Source organism: Pinus tabuliformis, chromosome 1_1 (genome assembly GCF_031772625.1).
Source record: "Pinus tabuliformis cultivar Carrire ecotype Pingquan chromosome 1_1, CPIR1, whole genome shotgun sequence".
NCBI lineage: Eukaryota > Viridiplantae > Streptophyta > Pinopsida > Pinales > Pinaceae > Pinus > Pinus tabuliformis.
Window position 1 is genome coordinate 850,025,203 of NC_142297.1, and position 19,899 is coordinate 850,045,101.

Genomic DNA, 19,899 nt, shown 5'->3' on the forward strand with positions numbered 1-19,899 from the left:
TATCCCCTACATTGGAGAAACAGGAAGATATATTAAGCAAAGGATCAATGAACATGCCACTGACATCAGACACAATCGCTCACGCACCTCAGCTCTTGCAGAACATGCTGAGAAATCAAAACACCATGTCTGCATTGAGGAATCCAAGGTCATTGCTAAGATTGATCACTTCCACCACAGGAAGCTAAGGGAAGCGATTGAGATTGAGAGGCATGCCAAAAACCTCAACAGGGATGATGGCTGGAAATTAAGTAGAAGCTGGATTCCAGCTCTCACTTCATAAATCCGCCGCCCTTTCCTCACCCTTATCTTTTTCGCCCTGATGGGATTTCCTTCGCCCCATCTTTTCCCCTTTTCCCGATTTTCTCTTTCCTCCTTTTTAAGGAAGGTTTTCTATCCTCTTTCCTTTGATCGACTCCTTTAATCTTTTCTTGAATCTGTCCCAGCATTGTAGTTTGATATTCTTTTATTATATTCCCCCATCTAATAGAATCTTATGGAATTATTTTATGTCTTAATATTACAAAATTTGTTAATTAATTCATTACATAATAATTATATAAATTATTCATATATATATATATATATATATACACACACACATACACATAATAACTATATAAATTATTGATTCTTGATAGCTTTGACTATATTTTATTAAAGGGCTAGTTTTTTTTATCACATCCACCCTAACTATTAATACTATATAATTAAATCATTCATAGATAATATTTTATGTATTAAATAAATAATATTACTATTTGGCTTATTAAATAAATTAGTTTTTATACTGTTACAAACTAATTCCTTACCTAATAACTAATCTCAACAAAAAATTATTATATATATTATTAACAAATTGATTATAACTGCTAGTTTTATTAAATAGGTTAAACTTATCTATTACTATTAAAAATTATGATTAGAAAATATTATTAATTTAAATTGACGAATATATTAATTATTAATTTAATATTATTGTTAACTAATCTATTAAAGATAACGCTAGCCTTCTACCTAACTTACTTTGAATAACTTAACCCTAACTTATGATATTATATCAATTAGTTAATCTTAGATTATACTATTATTTAATTTGATAAATAATTTACAATTTCAATATTAAATATTTAATTATCACATAAAAGTTATTTTCTAACTTAATAATTTTATTTTACCAATATCTCAGATTGTATGGTTTCTCACCTTGTCGTGAGGATGAACCACATTAGTCGATTCGAAAAATCAACACAATCCTTACTATGTGATTAATCCGAAACACTGCTCTCTACATTATAAATCACAAAAATCTTAAATCTAAACATATAATATGTATTTTTAATATATAAATAATTTTCTAATTAAAACAAATATTTAAATATATATATTTTAAAAACTATATTATTAAAATTGATCATTTCAAAAAAAATTTTTAGAGTTATATAATTAAACCTTATATTTCCGATATCCCTATTAAATTTTAATTATATAGTTAAAACTTACCATTCCAAAGATTCATATAAAAGAACAAAAATAAAAACCCATACCATGTAGCATTAAACTATTACAGATATGAAGATACATAATGCAACAAGACAACATTCCTTTCAGACCAGTTCATTAAACAATGCCTTATATGGGGGGATGGACTGCTGGGTAGATTCCAAGCCACTCCACTTTACATCTGCTCAGAAATATGGAAATCCATAATCGGTTTTATTTTTGAAAACTACAAGATTGACATCTACGGAATCATCTTCAAATTTGGTACGTGGATGGAAACTCTGAGATCGAGCACAACTAGATGAGGATCCATCAATCCGATACATCCCTCCTCACATATCATTTCCTGTAAATAACTTTGACTGTATGACTCAGCTAGAGATCTGTGAATGTGATGTATGACTCAGAATGGACCACCTTGTAAAATACTTTCGAATGCAAGTGCCCGTGCTAATATGCAGGTATAGATATTCGCAACTGTGGGGACTACTTTGCTTCTCGTTATTGACAATATTAACAGAAACTCTCAGTCCCTCATTGATGGAATTACGACTAATACAGTTTTTTCCCCAAATTTTAGTGGCTGGACAGTTCACCTCAATGGCCTCAAACAGTGCTTTCAACACATCAGTTTTCAACATTTATCAGATATATTCATGATGCATAAGAACCCTGGATGAAAAGAGCCTGTCGCTAATCATTTATAACTTAACCTATTTAGTTCGATCAATAACCAACTAAGGAATCGCATCCACTCATTTATACCAATGCATTTATTCCACCCATCCGAAAGTTTGACCTCTTTCCTTGCTCGTCCTCAGATACGTCTCTGATCATTTAATTCACTTTCATCCTTCAAGGCGTGTCACGCACGGGAAGTTGATCTCTAACCTTCACGTGGCTTTTCTCTCCTCGATGGACAGATATATGACAGTGCTCGTGATATATTCGATCGTCTGCTGATCATCGCAGATTCACAGATAATATTCACCATCATCACGAGTTACTCGCTCTGTTTAATACTTATCCGCGTCGTGAATCGTGATACATTCGAATGGTTGCCGATAATGAGTGATAACGCCCTCATGATCACGAGGTTAGTCTCACTCTATTTAATACTTAACCTTCCATTAGCATTACGAGATCCGGAGATTCAAATTTCCAAGGAGTTGTTTATAATGCGATTTTTTGAGATTCCTGTGACGGAATCCGGCGGAAGAAATTGAGATGAAATCATGATTTGTTGCAGTGAAAATGGTTTTTTAACTGCATATTCGGATTCAGCACCCTGAAAAACCCCTGGGACGGTTTCATTGTGCAGAAACTAGTTATCAAACTTCGATTTCAATAAATTACTGCGGGATTTTCACCGGAAAAAATCGCCGGAAAGGCTTTCAAAAAGTCGCGTTAAAGACTACGTCAATTTCCAATGGTATTTAAGGCAAGTGGAGGAGTTGTTTGGAAAGTTATGAAAATTTTAGTCAGAAAATTCATTCAGCAATGATTTTTGTAAATTTAAGTTATAATTATTAAATTTTAAAATTTTAGGTTTTCTAGAAATTTTTGATAATGTTAATTTATTTGGGTCATAAAAACACATTTAAACACTGTCTTTACAATTTTTTTTAAAATGTTTTTGCCCAAATTCCAACCACTTTTGACCATCGAAACAATTCTTCAGCATTCTACATTCCGCTTTTAAATCTCTATCTCTAGGTAATCATTCTACATTCCGCGTTTAAATCTCTATCTCTAGGTAGAGGACTCCGCGTCTAAATCTCTATCTCTAACTCTCCGACTGACATAAGCAGAGTTACTGAGATTACTCATCATGAGCAAGCTGTGGATCAGATTTGTGTGTTAATATTTTATAACGTCCATGGTGGGGCAGTATGATCAGAGGCAGTAAACCAGAAGTACATAGTCCACTTCAGCGATCTTACTCAGAAGCTATTTAGCATTTCAATCGCCAGCAATGACACTCGTCCCTGTTGGGCCGGGTCCTGGATTCTGAATTCAAGAGTCTTCACCCGAACCGCAGCCCCTCAAGCCACCGTCATAGTTGCTGACTGAAGTGGCGCCATCTTGGAACCGTAAGTGGCCCGCTTGACAAAATTTTCGCTAAGTGGACCGGAGACATCAATCCCGACAGAGTGACCAACCCCGTGTTCTCTTTTTTTTCCAGATTGATTGGAATTACAAGTTTGTAAGTTTGACTCAACAATTTTGTAGGATTTGTTCACAAGTTCGATTCAGTTAGATACATGAAGAAATGGACAAAAAAAACCAAATCTATTATCAGGAGATGAATTTGTTGAAAACCAAGATATTAGAGTCAACAAGTTAGATTCTACTTTCCCGTCAGCAAAAAATCTTAAAAAGGACTAAACCGAGTTTGTAAACTTATCACCATTTAAACAAACAAACAAAAAATCTCTCACTGTGCCATTTGCGCAGTTGGTTGAGGAAGCCATGAGCTTGTAGAACCCTTAAATAAGCAACATTGAGGGATATTGTTTTAAATGGATTTGAAAAACCCTAAATCAAACAACAGATGAGTCCATCACACTGGATAAAAGAGATCAACTTATAACTAAGAGATGATGCAATAATATTGAGGGATATTGTTTTAAATGGATTTGAAAATTTTTAAATCAAACGACATATGAGTTCATGACACAGGATAAAAGGGATCAACTTATAATTAAAAGATGATGTAATAACATTGTTTATCATTTAACAAGGTTTAGATTACAGCATTCTTTCAAAGATTGTAGTAGCAACTAAGCCCGGAGAAGCTTGGAATATTTTATAGATGATACACAATGAAAGGGAGAGCAACATTGATAAGCATCTAGCTGAGCCATAGAGTGTTGTAGTTGATGAAGCAACTATTATAATTGCAGTGAAAGAACTCACTGAAGCAGAAAAATATATACAAGACATTGGAGACTATAATTGTCCTCAACAATATAGTAAAACTTATTGAAGAAATTGTAGAAGAGTTAAGTGATTATGTATGAGATCCACAACATAAACATGGTGAAGAAAATGAAGATACACATACAAATGAAGAAATTGAAACCAAGCTTTGCAGCAATTAAAACAAGTGAGAAGAACACAGTGGTAAAAGTTGAATTTGGTTATGAAGCTAAGTTAGAAAGAACGGAAAACATAATTTATTGATTTTTTTGCTAGGAGATGAAATTGTGTTCAATCTTGCAAAGATTGACAAATGTGTTCATTTAATAGAAGCTAAAGTATGAGTAGATGCAAAAGAAGAACCAAATGAAGACTCAAAATATTGAAGAAGAACCATAGTAAAGTTAATGAACAAGAAAAAGTATGTAGAATATAAATTTGGAGCAAAAGGAAAAAAAAGTTTATACATCATAAAATCTAATACAACCTACACCAGTATGAAAAAGTAAAACAAATTTTTAATTGATTTAGGTATTATAAGCGTACCAAGACTTAAACTAGGAGGAACTAGTGGTTCTAATTAAAGGGAGTGTTGGGATATGTTAATTACTCTCTATTATCATACACTTTATAGTATAGTCATAGTTCAGGAACATCATTAGAATTCTAAAGATCCTTCTATAGGATTCTCCAAGATCCTTTTAGAGGATTATTCATAAGTTTTTCTTAGATCTATTTAATCATGCACTCTTAAGCAATTCAGTGAATTCTAGTTAGAGAGCATATACTCTATTATATGTTATTGCATGATTTGTTTTGTGCTATTATGAATTATTTGTGAGTGCTTAACTGTAGCACTTAGTTTTTTTTTTCCTTTGTCCATCTTGGATAACATTGTGATAGTAGACCTCTTCACATGATGTAGAAAGATAGTAGTCCAATTGTTAGACTTTTTCTTTCTTTTTTTTCCAAGTTTACATAAAATATTTTAGGGATTTCTTCAAATTGTCAATTTAAATTGTGTAAATTATAGAGATCAAGTGTGTCAGATAAGGTTGAATTTATTTGTATATCAAAAACACATTTTAAACAATTATATTTCATAGTGTTACCAAAAATTATATCTTCCCATTCTAACTAAAAATTCTAATATCTCTTGTGAAAAGAAAAAAAATTAGATGTTGCTTTGCAATAAACACTTTGTTTTAAGGCATATTTATATGTCTTCTATTTTCATAATATTTTTATTAATTTTATTTGGAATTTAATTAAGATTCATTAAATTTATATAATTAAAATATTAAAAAAAATGTCGTGAGACCATTCATTTTTCGGAATTGTATACATGACCTCCTATGCACCGACGATCGCTACGTTTTCGTCCCGGGGCCTTAGCAACATGAATCCAGAGTTAAAAGCCCCATAGCTTTTGGCTAGCAATATTTCCTATGCTAAAAGATATTTAATGCACCTTAAGAGGTATATCTGTCAGACTTCCATGAAAACAATTCTTAAAAACAAGTCACCAAGCCAATGATTGGCTTGGTGTATGGCCTTCTTAATATGCATACCCATACATGGCCATCGTCTTTCTGGCAAGGTTCACGGTTTCAACTTCAGCGGCTCGATTTAATCGCTCTGACCCACACAGCTCCATAATTCATACTTCTATCACATCAGTTGGTTAATGCAGTTTGAATCTCAATGCCACCTCATCATTTACGATTTCAAACCTCCTCGTTCACTATTTCAAATTGGCAATGGCACCCAATTTTTTTGAAATTAATTGAAATCCTAAACAATTTCAAACTGGCGTGCAAATATTTTGTTATCCCTGCTCTGGTATTCGCTCTCATAGCAGCCTGGCTAAGGAGCAGAGCCCGTCCATACCCAGAAGTTTCATCAGCCACTCCCCCGACATAATTTTCTTCCTCTTGCTGAAATAGTCTGCATCATCTGGTTGGTGGATTAAATTCTGTTCATTTTCTCCTCCGAGAGTTGCCGATTTCGTGGATTCTGTGGAGATCAAGATGACCAAAGACAGTCGCGGCCGAGGAATCTACGCCACCCAAGAAATAAGGACCGGGAAGCTCTTGCTAGTAAGCAACACCATTGCAGTTGCTTATAAGAGCATCTCTATCGCGATGTTTTTTGTCGACAACAGGCGTAAAATGAACACCGCGTCTCAAGAAGATATTGTTGCTGCGGTAGTCTGTGCTGCTAGGAAATCACAGAGATTTCTCTGTCAAATTTATACTTTATTCGATTCCTCTATGCCCAACAACCTTCAGGTTCCTGCCATAGATCTGTTTAATATAGACGATCAAATCCTTGTGGGCCAAGAAGTAAAAAATGAAATTTTGCAGGTGGATGTTAATTGTATTCAGGAAATTGTAAGACTGAACTCATTGGATGAAGGCGTAGAGACGTTTGTTTCAAAATCCAAAATAAAGGAAGCCGGACTTGGTCTGCGAGAACGTAAATATACCAGACTCTGGTTGTTGCCGTCCCTCATTAACGATTCCTGCCTACCGAACTTGAGCTGGCTGGTAGTCGGAAATTCCATGTTTATACATGCTTCCAAGCCCATCGGGAGAGGAGAATACTTTGATACCTCCTTCCCTTGTTGCAGCGCCAAGCCAAGTGCAAGAACTGGGGTTTTAAGGGCAAGTGTAAGAGATGCATTCCGGAGCACTCTTTAAGGAAATCTCTGGACCCTATAGTTACGGTAAGGTTTGAGCAATTGTATGACAAAGCAAATGAATTGATTGCTGGAAGGTCTCATCAACTGTTGAACCATATAGATCTGCAAAGCCTTTCCCAAAAGAAGAGATCATCCAGAGTTCCCATGTGTTGAAAACGGAAGAAGAGAAGCTCTAGATTCTTGCATCATTTTTGTCTGCATACCTCCTATCCATGATGTTGAGAGGCTTCTTTCCTTCCAGTGAGAAACTTATGGAGGCTATTCATAGCATCGTGCCCGACAATGTACTAAATCTGACCATGGCAGTAAGGAAGTTTAAGAATTTCCGGGGTTGGATGGCGGATGAAAATGAAGCAATTAATGCACGACTTGCATCAGACCAAGCAAGGGAGGCACGTATTAGTGTGTTTGGTAGACAGAGTGAAGATGTTCTTAATGCGCTCATCCTCATGCATTCAAACTGACTCATGTTTTATGTTTTAGTAATAGTATACCCGATATTGGCTTGCCACTGCAAGATCATTTTCCATGTGCAAGACGTATGAGAGAGGCAAATTTTGTTTTTTGCATTTGAATTACTTTTCGTTAAACTATAAAGATACATTGGTTAGTATTTCACAAAGGTGAATAGAGTTCTTTTGTTGGCACGAACATGAAAGCTCAATAGCATGAAAAAACTAGGGTCCAGAAATAATTTTTAATACAGCTAGAATCGTTTTAGACGTGTTCTGTCCATTGTTTGAGACATTGATGCATGGTTTTATATTGGAATTGTTTGGTATTGAAGTATTATATTGATTATGCTAGTCAACTTTGTCATTGATGTCAATATGGCAATGACCGAGATGTCAATATTCTTGAGATGCCTGATCCCAGATGATGATGTCAGGACTTTTGTTTGACAAGGATACCATCAATGAAGATGTCAAGCCACCAAGATGTCAAACCATTAATGAAGAAGTCCTAAGGAGCCCTTGAACTAACTATAATGTTGCATGTGCCTTAATGATCTAGATCTTAACCCTTGATGACATATGGAGTCATACACTTGATGATGTCATATTCTTTAAAGAATGAACACACTTTGAAATAATTGGAAGACTACTTTGGTGTCTTTGACAAATTAATGAAGGTTGCACTATGACGTATTATTGCATTATCATTGAATACATGATGATATACCTTCATCATGATGTTGGATACTATCATGATGATATTATTGGTGCAAAACAATGGAGAAGCCATGCTGTCCAAAATTGTTCCAAATATTCTATGCACAAAAATTTAAGGACAGTCACAAAGAAAATTAATTTTCACTACCTTTGAGGTAGCCTCTCAATGTGATTCCTAGACCATCTTTTAGAGCATAATTTTTCCTTTCCAATGAGCTAATACATAGCATGAAACTCCAAGCGGTTTGAAATTTATGAATTTATGAAGTTAATTTATTAAATCTGGACATGGAGCTGACCCGAGCAGCCGACAAAAGTCGGCCTCCAAACAGGGACGTGTATTTTCGTTTTTGTTGTGCAAAAAACACTATATATAAGGATTTCATACCTCATTTTAACCATCAAATTTCGGTGAAAAACACAGAATTCGGTGGTCATTTCAGAGATAAAAACACAGGACAATAAGGAGGTTGTGGAGGACAAGGAATATTTTAGTTTGGGTCTTTTTTTGATTGGCTACCTATGGAGTAATATATTGCAGCTCGGTTACACCTCAGAAATTGTGGATAGGGGCATGAGGCTTAAAAACTCAACTGTGGACAGTTTCCTGAAATAATTCTTGTGACAACCACCTATTGGAGAAGTTCAAAGGCAACAACCTGTGGTGACTAACATCTTGGACCAGTAAACACGAATTGCTGAAGTTTCTGTGGATTACTCTTACCCCTCCATACCTCAGATCACTGTTTTGACAGTCCTGTAGGAGGCTCAGACTTATTAAAATTTGGATTGGTCACCTACAATAGCTCGAACTTTGAGACAGAACTGGAAAAAGTTATAAACTCAAACTTGCTGCAGTCTTTGACTTTGTGACAACCTTTTGAAGGCTTGAGCTCGGACCTGTTGGGTGCCCAGAATTCACCACAGAATAATTTGAAGGCTGAATTTAGGGGCTTAGATAGTCAACATTTTGGAGCTTAGTTCGGATAACAAATTGTTGTTTAGTCAAGGCTTAGACTAGGGCTACAAGAGGACCTCACCACAGACTTTCGAACCTAGATATCAGTGAGCTTGTAGAGCAGACCAGTCTTTTGGTTGACCGATTGGAAGTTTGGTTTTTTGCATTTGTGACCTAGGAATATTATGGAAGACCTCCTTGAAGACTTGTCCAAAGCACTATTAGAGCAGTGAATTGTAAAATGTCTTAACAAAGATACTCCTTGGAAGCCTTTATTGCAGACCTATTGAAGCCTATTGGAGACAGTCTTGAAGACCCATGATGAAGTCTTCATGAGGTGACCTTGAAGAAGTTTTGTTTGGGTAACATGAAGAGAAATTGTGACACCTTCATGTGAAGAACAAGGTTGTCATTGATGATGTGATGTGAAGACTAAGTGAAGGCATTGCTAAAGATTGATAGGGTTAGGTGATGAAGACATTGGGAGCCGTGAAGTACAACTAAACACATCTTGATGAAGTAAAGCAAGGGTTGGAGCCTTGAAAAGACAAGGTTGGTGCCTTGGAGGATAGAGTTGGATCCCTAGAGGATTGGTGTCCTCAAGAAACCAGGTCAGAGCTTGTACCAAAGAAGGGTTTATGCCCTAAGGGTTGGAGTCTCTAAACGCAAGGTAGGTGCCTTGAGAAGAAAGGGTTGGTGTCCTAGAGGTCGGAGCCTCACAAAAGTCCAAGTTGGTGCTTGGCAATAGGTTGGCACCTTAGAGATTGAAGATTGGTGTGTTCATCTAGGGTTGAAGCCCTATATACATTGTACATGATTTATTGTAAATAAGAAATTAATAAAAACATTGTATTATTATTGTTCATTTTGTGTTCTAAATATAAGTGATCTAACTGGTAAAAATAACAATTGAAAAGAAACACTGATTCACCCCCCTCTCAGTATTTCCAACAATTGGTATCAAGCCAGTACCTTCACTCAAAGCCTAACAACTTGAAGGTTGATCATTAGAACACAAATGGCGAAGCCAAGGAAGAAAGTATCCAATCCTCCTAAAGATGTGTCTCCCTCAACCACTAAAATTGAAGTCAATCAATTTGTGAAGCCTCCATTTTTCAATGGAAACTTTGATATACGGGAATGAGGAATTTATTAAAGACTCAAGGCATTGAAGTCTGGAAATCGGTGATTGTTGATAGCATCATGGATGGAGAATCCAAGGTGTTACAGGGAAAAGTGTCTATATAGAACTGTTCTATCCCACTAAGGTGTGACAGCTGCCTTAGAAACAAATAGAGAAAAGCTACTTTCATTTTTCCTTTATGAATTATAGATAGAGAGGAATAGAAAGACCAACCTCTGTCTTGCGCTAATCTCCTGATTTGATTCCTCTCTTCTTTGATAGTCTTTAGCTACCTGCTCCCTTGCACGCCCAGCTTCGCAAAGTACCTGTAAGATCACAGTAGCATAGAACTATACAAAGACATGGATCTATAATCATAAACAATCTAGGATCAGATGTAAATTGACCATACAAATGTAGCAAGCATCAATGACACAAGAGCATGGAGGAAAACTTGAATAACTTTTATTGATAAACAAGAAAGAGCCAAGAGGAGTTACAACCAGTTGTTCTGACCCAGCATCAACCTCCCAGCAAAGAAGCCCCTCTTCACCTCAAACAAATCTTAGATCACCCAACAATCTGATGTTTGTCTCAAGAAACCAACAACAATTCCTTACAATATGCAAAATTCTAGCCTCTGGATCTCTGGGACGAGGGATCCATATATAGATGTCTGTAATGGAGATGAGTCAGCTCATGATTTGATTAGTGTCTTCCCTCTGATAGTTCTTGCTTCCACTTGGAGATTGATGGTCTCTTACTCATCCTTGGTCGAATTCAGTGAGGCAAGTTTCACAGGAGAAGTTTCTGGAAGCTTCCATTGCCTCTCCACCTCGCGGAATGATACTGCCATTTGTCATTTCTCGCCCATCGCACCCCATAGAAGGGATTTTTGAAATGCAACGCACCCACACAGTGTATTTAGGTGAGATGCAATGCACTTGGCCAGTGGAGCAGCTGAAATGATCCTGTTTTGACCAATTCTGAGTAGTTTTTCATGGAGAACTTCTGGGAGAAGCTGTAATCTGTTGACCTTGTTCCTTTAGGGGTTAGAACAACACTTTTAGGGACTTAGGAGCCCTTGTTTTATGGACATCTCATGCTTGGGGTTGTAGTGACCAAAAATGTCTATAACAGTTGCCCCCTAAAGCATGAGGTCGTTAATCTTTTGATGTCGGGTGAAATGCTTTATTATGAGGATCCGAAGTTCTTTCAAGCTAGGAGGAGACCTGTAATAAGATACAATACAATACATTATCTTCATAATATTTTCATGATATAGCTGAGGCAGGCATTTCCATGCTCAGCTCTATAAATTCATTTTCATGTACATAGGACAGACAATCGTCTAAGTGTAGACTGATGATTCTGATAGAGCCATCATCCTTTTGATTGGATGATTATCTGTGCAGCAATGATGTACATTTGATGTCTTTATTTCCCTGAATATATATCGCAGCCCGGATGGATGAAACTAGATCCGGGGTCTTCAATCTCGTTCGATCTTCACTCGAAGTACAAGTCGATCCATGTGAACGCTGTTCTGGAGTCGAACATGGAAAGACATCGCCTGATTACCAGCCAATGATATAAGCTGTTAACAGGCGTGAGAGGAATCACCGATAATGATAATCACCCTCAAGGTAATGCAGTACAATTCACGTGGTGTGAATAAGGGACTTGGTGTCGAACACCACGCAAAATCTTTCGGTCGAAGGCCATTGATGTAAACCTGTCGCCGAAAGTGAGAAACTTGCCATTGAGGCATGCAAGCTTCAAAGTACTGAATGGGGTGTTCCTAGATCAACTTCTTGGATAATGAGCTGATGTTGACAAGAAGCGATCCGTCACAGGAGGGCCTTAATGAATCCCACATCAATGACACAGAACGGAGCAAATGACTTTAATGGAGGTGAAAACGATCTGGTGATATAAGGTTCAGGGTGGCGGTCATGAAAGAATGGAGTATAAATGTATGGTAGTGGGTGAGACACAGGTGAATTCTCTGAATGACTTCTCTTAAACATATTGGTGACACTGATGTGATGGATTGGTAGCATTAACCCCAAATGTGGATGGTATGATGGGACCATGGTGATGTGACCGGTGAATGAAACAACCCAACCCGACTCGGACGCGGAGTGGAAGTGTCATGTTCAAGAGCGACTTGCTACCAACAAAGTTTCTTCAAGTTTTCTTCCCAATTTTCCCCAGTCATCGCTGACCAATACCTCTTTATTTTTGTCAAGCTTGAGAAGGATAACATATGCTTGTTCTATAATTTGCCCTTCGGGCAAACCCATCGCTATGTTTTAACGAGCCTAGCGATAGTGAAACTCGTTCTCGTCTATAGACAAGTTTGTCGCTATTACACTTTTAACGAGTTTAACGACAAAGATAACTCGGTCCTTTTCAATTTTAGAGAGTCTGAAAAGGAACGTAAAGGTAACTCCAAAAGTCCTTTTTCGTCATCTAATCCCTTAAGTCCGAAAAAGTATAAAACAATACAGAAGGGATGAATTTTCGATAGTTTTAACGAGCCGAACAAAACAAGCGCTCGATCTTTTTGTGTAATAATCCCTCAGGTCCAAAAAGATTAAAATTTAGAGGAGGGATAGCACTTCCGGTCCCTTTAACGAGCTGGAGAGGCCAATGGCTCGACAATCTTTTCATATTTTACGAGTCAGTTGAAAAGAGATTAAAGGAGACTCGTCTTTTGAGGAACGAGTGATAAAATGGGTAGCGACTGATTCCAGGTAAGGTTTGGAATTTTCCAATCATGGCAGTGTTACAAGGATGGCTAGTGAAATCACTCTTCGCAACTGTTCCTCAACATGGGTAAACAATCAAATGGAGGTGAATGATCGGCCAATGCAAAAGTGGAGGTGATAGTGCAAGCACGACCAAGGCTTTAAATGGCCGAAGTACTACATTCACGATGGTTATTTACCAGTGAATAGTTCATTTTTTAATGAGCTTAAACGCGGGGGGAAACATTTGCTCATGTCTTATGTTTATTTTTTAACGAGCTTGAATTATATGCTAAAACTGCTCGATGCGGGTTTATTTTTTAACGAGCTTGAACCTTGCGGTAACACTGCTTGATTAATCCAGTCATGTGATAAGAATGTCTCATATAAAAATGGCAACTTTTAGATTTTTGCCCCACATCCTTTCTTTATGCAAGTTAGGAAACGACCAATCCAAAAAACAGATAAATGATCACTCTTTGCTTGCACTCCAAAAGGTTTGCATGCCCCCAGGTATAAAATAGAGTTTCAAGGTTACTCCTTCTTTATTCCGTTAAAACATTTGTTTTACTGAGAGAGGCCTACCTCTTACAGGTTACCAAAGATTGTTCTATTTACGGCGTAAACAAAACACTTCTTCGGCGATGTCTACCGAAATAGACAAAGGTGAGCGAAGGAGGCTACTCCACCCACATAACTGTGACAAGAGAATCTTGTTCTAGAATAACCCCCTCTTCCAATCACTGACGGGAGTACAGACTAGTCATATTCTCTCACGGAAACCTACCCTATACCCGAAGTTTTCCTGCCGAAGCAGACCAAGGTGCATGCCCCCTGAGTTTCAGTCATGTCCCCCGAATCACTCGTGCTGATCGGGTGGGCGGACTGGGGATTGAGACATTTCTTGCGTGAAAAGACCATTCAGGGATGGTATATGACTATTTGCTATGCGTGATCCGGGAAATGAAAGTTGGTCTACGAGCTTGACCACTCTTCCTTCGTGCAGAAACACATCACTCCAAAGAGTGATGAGACAATGGCTCTCATGCAATAAATATAGTCTCGTCCAAGGAGTAGATTATAATCTAGGGGTCCTTGAACTACCATTACGTTCATGTGAACGGTTTTCCCTCTCAATGTTATGGGCACATTGGGAAGGATCCCTAACGGTCGACTGGTTCCTTTGTCAAAGCCTGTTAGATTTCTCATTTTAGGCAAAAGCGATGGCGAACCAAGTGCTTTCCAAGCAGTCGAGGAAAGGATACTCACAGAAGCCCCCTCATCTATGATGGTACCAACCATAACCATTCTATATATTTGAACAATGATTCAGAATGGTATACTAGCTGGTAAACGGGGTCTGCCTAGTTGATTCCAGTCGAAGGAGACAACTAGGTTGCTTGGAGGTGGGACCGAATAGACGGCCGGGTACGACTCTGACGAACTTCCTTCCTGCGGTAAAGGAACGGGTAAATTGACCCCATGTTCGTTGGAGTCTGTTCTTATGAAAAGAATTTGGACGGTGTCATCCTTGTTCTCTTCGGTGACTGTATCATTTGAAGATGGAACCTCTGAAGGCAAGACCGGGTCAACTGCCGCCTCGACCTTTTGACTTTCATCTGGTATGGGTTCAGATGGTTTGTCTTCAATGATAGATGCTTCAGCCGACCACTTGAGCGGGCCAGCCGGATTTTCAACTAGTGACGGACTCGGCAAGAGTTTTTTATATCCAGGAGGAAGTCGTAATGGTGAAACTGGACGATCGTCCAAAACTCTTTTAGCTTCGTCTAAGAAGGGACAACGGTGGACGACATGATCGCCTTCACACAGTTTACAAGGAAATCTATATTTTCCTTTTTGTCCTGGGGCTTCACTTTCACTAGTTGACGGTGTGTTTTCAACATGATCATCAGAGGTTGACGACACCAGGTTGTGCAAACGAGGAGACCAATCCCTTAAGATCCGAGGGATGCAAGGACAATCTTTGTGATAGTGGTCTCCTTTGCAAATGACACATGGCGATTTAGGCCTGGTCGGTGCAGTGTGTGGATTTTCGCTAGACGACGTTCATTTGCCCCCATTTGCTTTTGGCTCCTTCTTCTTCTTCTCTTTCTTCTTCTTTTCCTTCTTCTTCTCGGGTACTTGACTTTTGGCTTTACCAGCCCTGTCAAGTGAAGAGGAAGGAGGAGAGGAAGAATTAGAGGAAGTAGAAGGTTGGTGGGTAACTCTGGACTCGTCTAGTTGCTGATTCGATTGTTCAGGAATTGCGGTGTTCTGAACGACAGAGGTTGAGACGAGCCATACAGGCAAGCCGATTGTCAGGCCTGGAAGCGACAATGTGGCCATATGGGGTGCACCAACGTCTCCCCAAGAGGAGAAGGGACTAGGATTTCCTCCAAGGGGAATTCCTTGGTTGGTGGATTCTATTTTCTCAACCCAAGATCAACGTAGGAAAGGGTAATGAATATTTCGTTTAAAATAAATTTTAGACGCTTTGACACAACTTGTTTTTTTAATTTTTAAGAGTCGAGAAAAAACAAAAGATGACTCTAGTCTCCTTCGATTTTTAATGAGCCTGAAGTGACAAGTGCTCAGATGGACCTTTTCTGTTAAGGAGTCTGAAAAGGAACGAAAGGGACTTCTCTGGAAATCTAGGTAGAGGGATTACCAAACCAATCGCAAAACTGCAGAATACTTTTTACGGTACGACAGTCAATCTTCCCGAATGCTGTGTTCAGTGCATTGCGATCGATAGGGCGGTAGACACGGCTTCCTATGGATAAAGGATTAAGCCTATTGGGGTCTCCCAAAATATACTCGACGGTACGTGGGAGCACAAGTCCGTATTGGCACTTATCATCTTCAAAGTGGAGGAATCACCCAACCATCAGTGAGAACAACAGTTACCAGGCTTTACGACGCCGGAATACGTCTCTAGCCTAGACTTCTAAATGTTGTGCGTTAAGTTCCAAAGCGTTGTTAGATTCATTGAATTTATTTTAAGTTGATCTTGTTTATGAAGTTTTCCTTTCAGGTTCACCGCGAGATGTAGATGTAATTCCTAAAATGCAATCTAAGATGATAAACAAACTTTTTATCTTCTTTGTGCAATGAAAATCCTAGCTACTAAGGAAAGAAAGACATAATCCTTTCACAAAGAGCAAAGAGCACACTCTAAATGCACTTTCCTAAATCAAGCCAATCAGACTGTCTATATGCAAATGCACATGCATGTATTTGTTTTTCGACTTTCTTAGTATATGAATGCTAAAAAGAAAGTTGATGCACAAATCTGAATTTCTTTTCAAGCGACAAATATCAACAAGTTTCTTTTCGAAATAAAAAATGGAGACGATCACAACACCTTACGATTTTGAAATGAATACTTGTTCTTGACACTAGAAAATTACAAATTCAGACCAAAAACAATAGTAACAGGATAATCGACCATCAACAGCAATCAAACTCTTTCCTACGATTGAAATCGACACTTGCGACAGTTTCAAATCAAAGGACGACAATACGATTATGCTACTTTTGCAAAGGAGAACTGAAAATGACTCAAAAAACACAAAAAAACATCTACAGTTCTTTTGTACAAAGGAGGTGGAATAACAGCAAGGAAAAGGGGTTTCAAATAGACATATACTGATCACATGCAGCAAAATTCAGGAATAGAACTGGAAAGAATGAATCACAGAAACCAAAACTGCACAGAGCCTAGTCTGATCAGTGCACCTGTAACACAGAGAATTTGAAATGTAGCGCACCTTGTCCACTCGGGAAGTGCGCTGAAGTTTAGATTCTTTGAACAGTACCTGCGTTGGGCCAGAAACGAGACTCTGTTTGGGTTCCGGGTCACTGTTTGTAGTTCAGTTCTTGGGTTTTGGCCGAGCAAAAAGCAATCAATAATGTAACAATCAGGGGTAGATCTAAGGAGGATCTAAGAGCTATCACAAGGGCAATCAGATAGTTTGTGAATCCGTTGTTTAAATCATAAACAGATCCAGTAGATGGATTGAAGTAGCAGTTATCTACTTTCCATTTGCTATGGCAAATGTAGTTCGAATGCTACCTGTAAGTCTATGAAACAGACAACAAAGAATGATAAACAAACAACCTAATTCTTCCCCAGCAGAATCGCCATTTTGTTACAGGGAAAAGTGTCTTTATAGAACTGCTCTATCCCACTAAGGTGTGACAGCTGCCTCAGAGAAAAGCTACTTTCGTTTTTCCTTTATGAATTATAGATAGAGAGGAACAGAAAGACCAACCTCTGTCTTGCGCTAATCTCCTGATTTGATTCCTCTCTTCTTTGATAGTCTTTAGCTACCTGCTCCCTTGCACGCCCATCTTCACAAAGTACCTGTAATATCACAGTAGCATAGCACTATACAAAGACATGGATCTATAATCATAAACAATCTAGGATCAGATGTAAATTGACCATACAAATGTAGCAAGCATCAATGACACAAGAGCATGGAGGAAAACTCGAATAGCTTTTATTGATAAACAAGAAAGAGCCAAGAGGAGTTACAACCAGTTGTTCTGACCCAGCATCAACCTCCCAGCAAAGAAGCCCCTCTTCACCTCAAACAAAGCTTAGATCACCCAACAATCTAATGTTTGTCTCAAGAAACCAACAACAATTCCTTACAATATGCAAAATTCCAGCCTCTGGATCTCTGGGATGAGGGATCCATATATAGATGTCTGTAATGGAGATGAGTCAACTCATGATTTGATTAGTGTCTTCCCTCTGATAGTTCTTGCTTTCACTTGGAGATTGATGGTCTCTTACTCATCCTTGGTTGAATTCAGTGAGGCAAGTGTCACAGGAGAAGTTTCTGGAAGCTTCGATTGCCTCTCCACCTCGCGAAATGACACTGCCATTTGTCATTTCTCGCCCATCGCACCCCATAGAAGGGATTTTTGAAATGCAATGCACCCACACAGTGTATTTAGGTGAGATGTAACGCACTTGGCCAGTGGAGCAGCTGAAATGATCCTGTTTTGACCAATTCTGAGTAGTTTTTCATGGAGAACTTCTGGGAGAAGCTGTAATTTGTTGACCTTGTTCCTTTAGGGGTTAGAAAAACACTTTTAGGGACTTCGCCCTTGGTTTATGGACATTTCATGCTTGGGGTTGTAGTGCCCAAAAATGTCTATAACACAAGGAACATAATACAAGAGAAATCAAAGAAATCTTGAATGGGCTACTTGATTCTAGGAAGACGAACTTTGAAAAATGTTCATCAGCAAAAGGCATATGGGATAAAATTCATGATCCTCACTCAAAAGGAGCGTTGACAATGATCTCTAGTCAAGAAAATGATGGAAAACAAGAAGGAAATCTAGAGCCCATCAAGGAAGCCGAAGATAAGAGTGATAACATCAAGGCTAAAGAAGATCTAGAAGATGAAGAGAATGAAAAAGATTTTGAAGAAGATCTCCTCACTAAACTTATGGCTACCATGGAAGAGATTAAAAATTTGAAAAAGGAAAATGAGGAACTTAAGAAGAAAGCGCAAGTTGGTGACCAAGACAAGACAAGGAAGGAAGTTGACCTTGTCAAGCTTCAAGTACAAGAAAGAGATGAGGAGCTCACCAAGATTAAGGAAGAATTTCATCAAAACAAGAGAAAGCATCATGAAGAAGTCATATCCATGACAAATCAATTGGATAAGGAAAATAAATGGGAAGATACCTTATCAAGCCACCTTGAACAAAGGCATAAGAGCTTGAATAAACTTGAAGAAGAGATTGGTCAGTATAAGGTAGAGGTCTCCTCTCTTAAATCTCAACTAGAAGAAGCAAGAAAGCTAGCACAAGGAGCTGAGAAGGTGATGGAAGCTTTGACATTCATAGAAGGACAACTTGATCAAGCAAAAAAGGAGAGAAACACCATGATATGCCAATTAGAAGAATAGTATGATGACATCACTGAGTTAAAATCAGAAATCACTTCTCTTAAGGCCCAATCATGTGAAGCAACTAAGATGAAGGAAGAAATGGAGATCTTACTATCAAATAAGGATGAAGAATGCAAGAACATGAAAGAAGAAATTGTCTTTCTTAAAAAGGAAGTTGACTTGCTGAATAAGAACTTGAAGAGTTCTCAAACCCTAGATGACATCCTAAGTCATCAAAGGTCTCCCCTTGATAAATCAGGTCTCGGCTATGCAGGTGAATCCTCAAGCAAGAATGATGAAAACCCTAATGCTTCAAACAATAAGGATGTGAGGAAGCCTGGAAGAAATGTTGATGCTCCCAATTCCAGCAAAGGCAAGGAGAAGAGTCAAGAACACATTGAAATAAATCCTACTCCAAGAAGACTTGCAAATCGTGTCAAGAATATTTCTTGGTTATTGCTATTCTCACATTGAAATAAATTCTACATCAAGGAAATCTTCATCTCCCAGGTACCAAAGTATATTTCTTGGTTATTGCTATTCTTGTAAAAACTTTTGGCACATGGCAAAATATTGTAGGGCATATCACAAAGACATATTTAATGGTCCCCGTCAATCTTCGAGAAGAAATTTCGCAAGAAGTAATGAATTCTTATTCATGAACAACATAGAGTTCTTAAAGTGTCATAACATTGGACATATGGCATGTGATTGTAACTTGACTTGGGCCCCTACACAAGCTAGAACCGTGCCAGAGAAGAAAGTTACACAAGTATGGAGAAGGAAGAAAATTGAATCCAGAAGTCTCTTGAATAGTCCAGCCAACAACACATGTTGTTGACTTGATGA

General features: G+C 38.1%; 1 protein-coding gene across 1 annotated transcript; it reads left to right on the plus strand.

The window, feature by feature from the left end:
* Positions 1 to 6,455: 6,455 nt before the first annotated feature.
* On the plus strand, positions 6,456 to 7,127 carry LOC149216939 (uncharacterized). Its single transcript, XM_089390087.1, has one exon. It carries the CDS (start codon positions 6,456 to 6,458, stop codon positions 7,125 to 7,127), a length of 672 nt encoding a protein of 223 aa, XP_089246213.1.
* Positions 7,128 to 19,899: the final 12,772 nt, after the last annotated feature.

Excerpts from the sequence above, each read along its gene's own strand:
- LOC149216939 (XM_089390087.1), top strand. The coding sequence starts at position 6,456 with ATGACCAAAGACAGTCGCGGCCGAGGAATCTACGCCACCCAAGAAATA.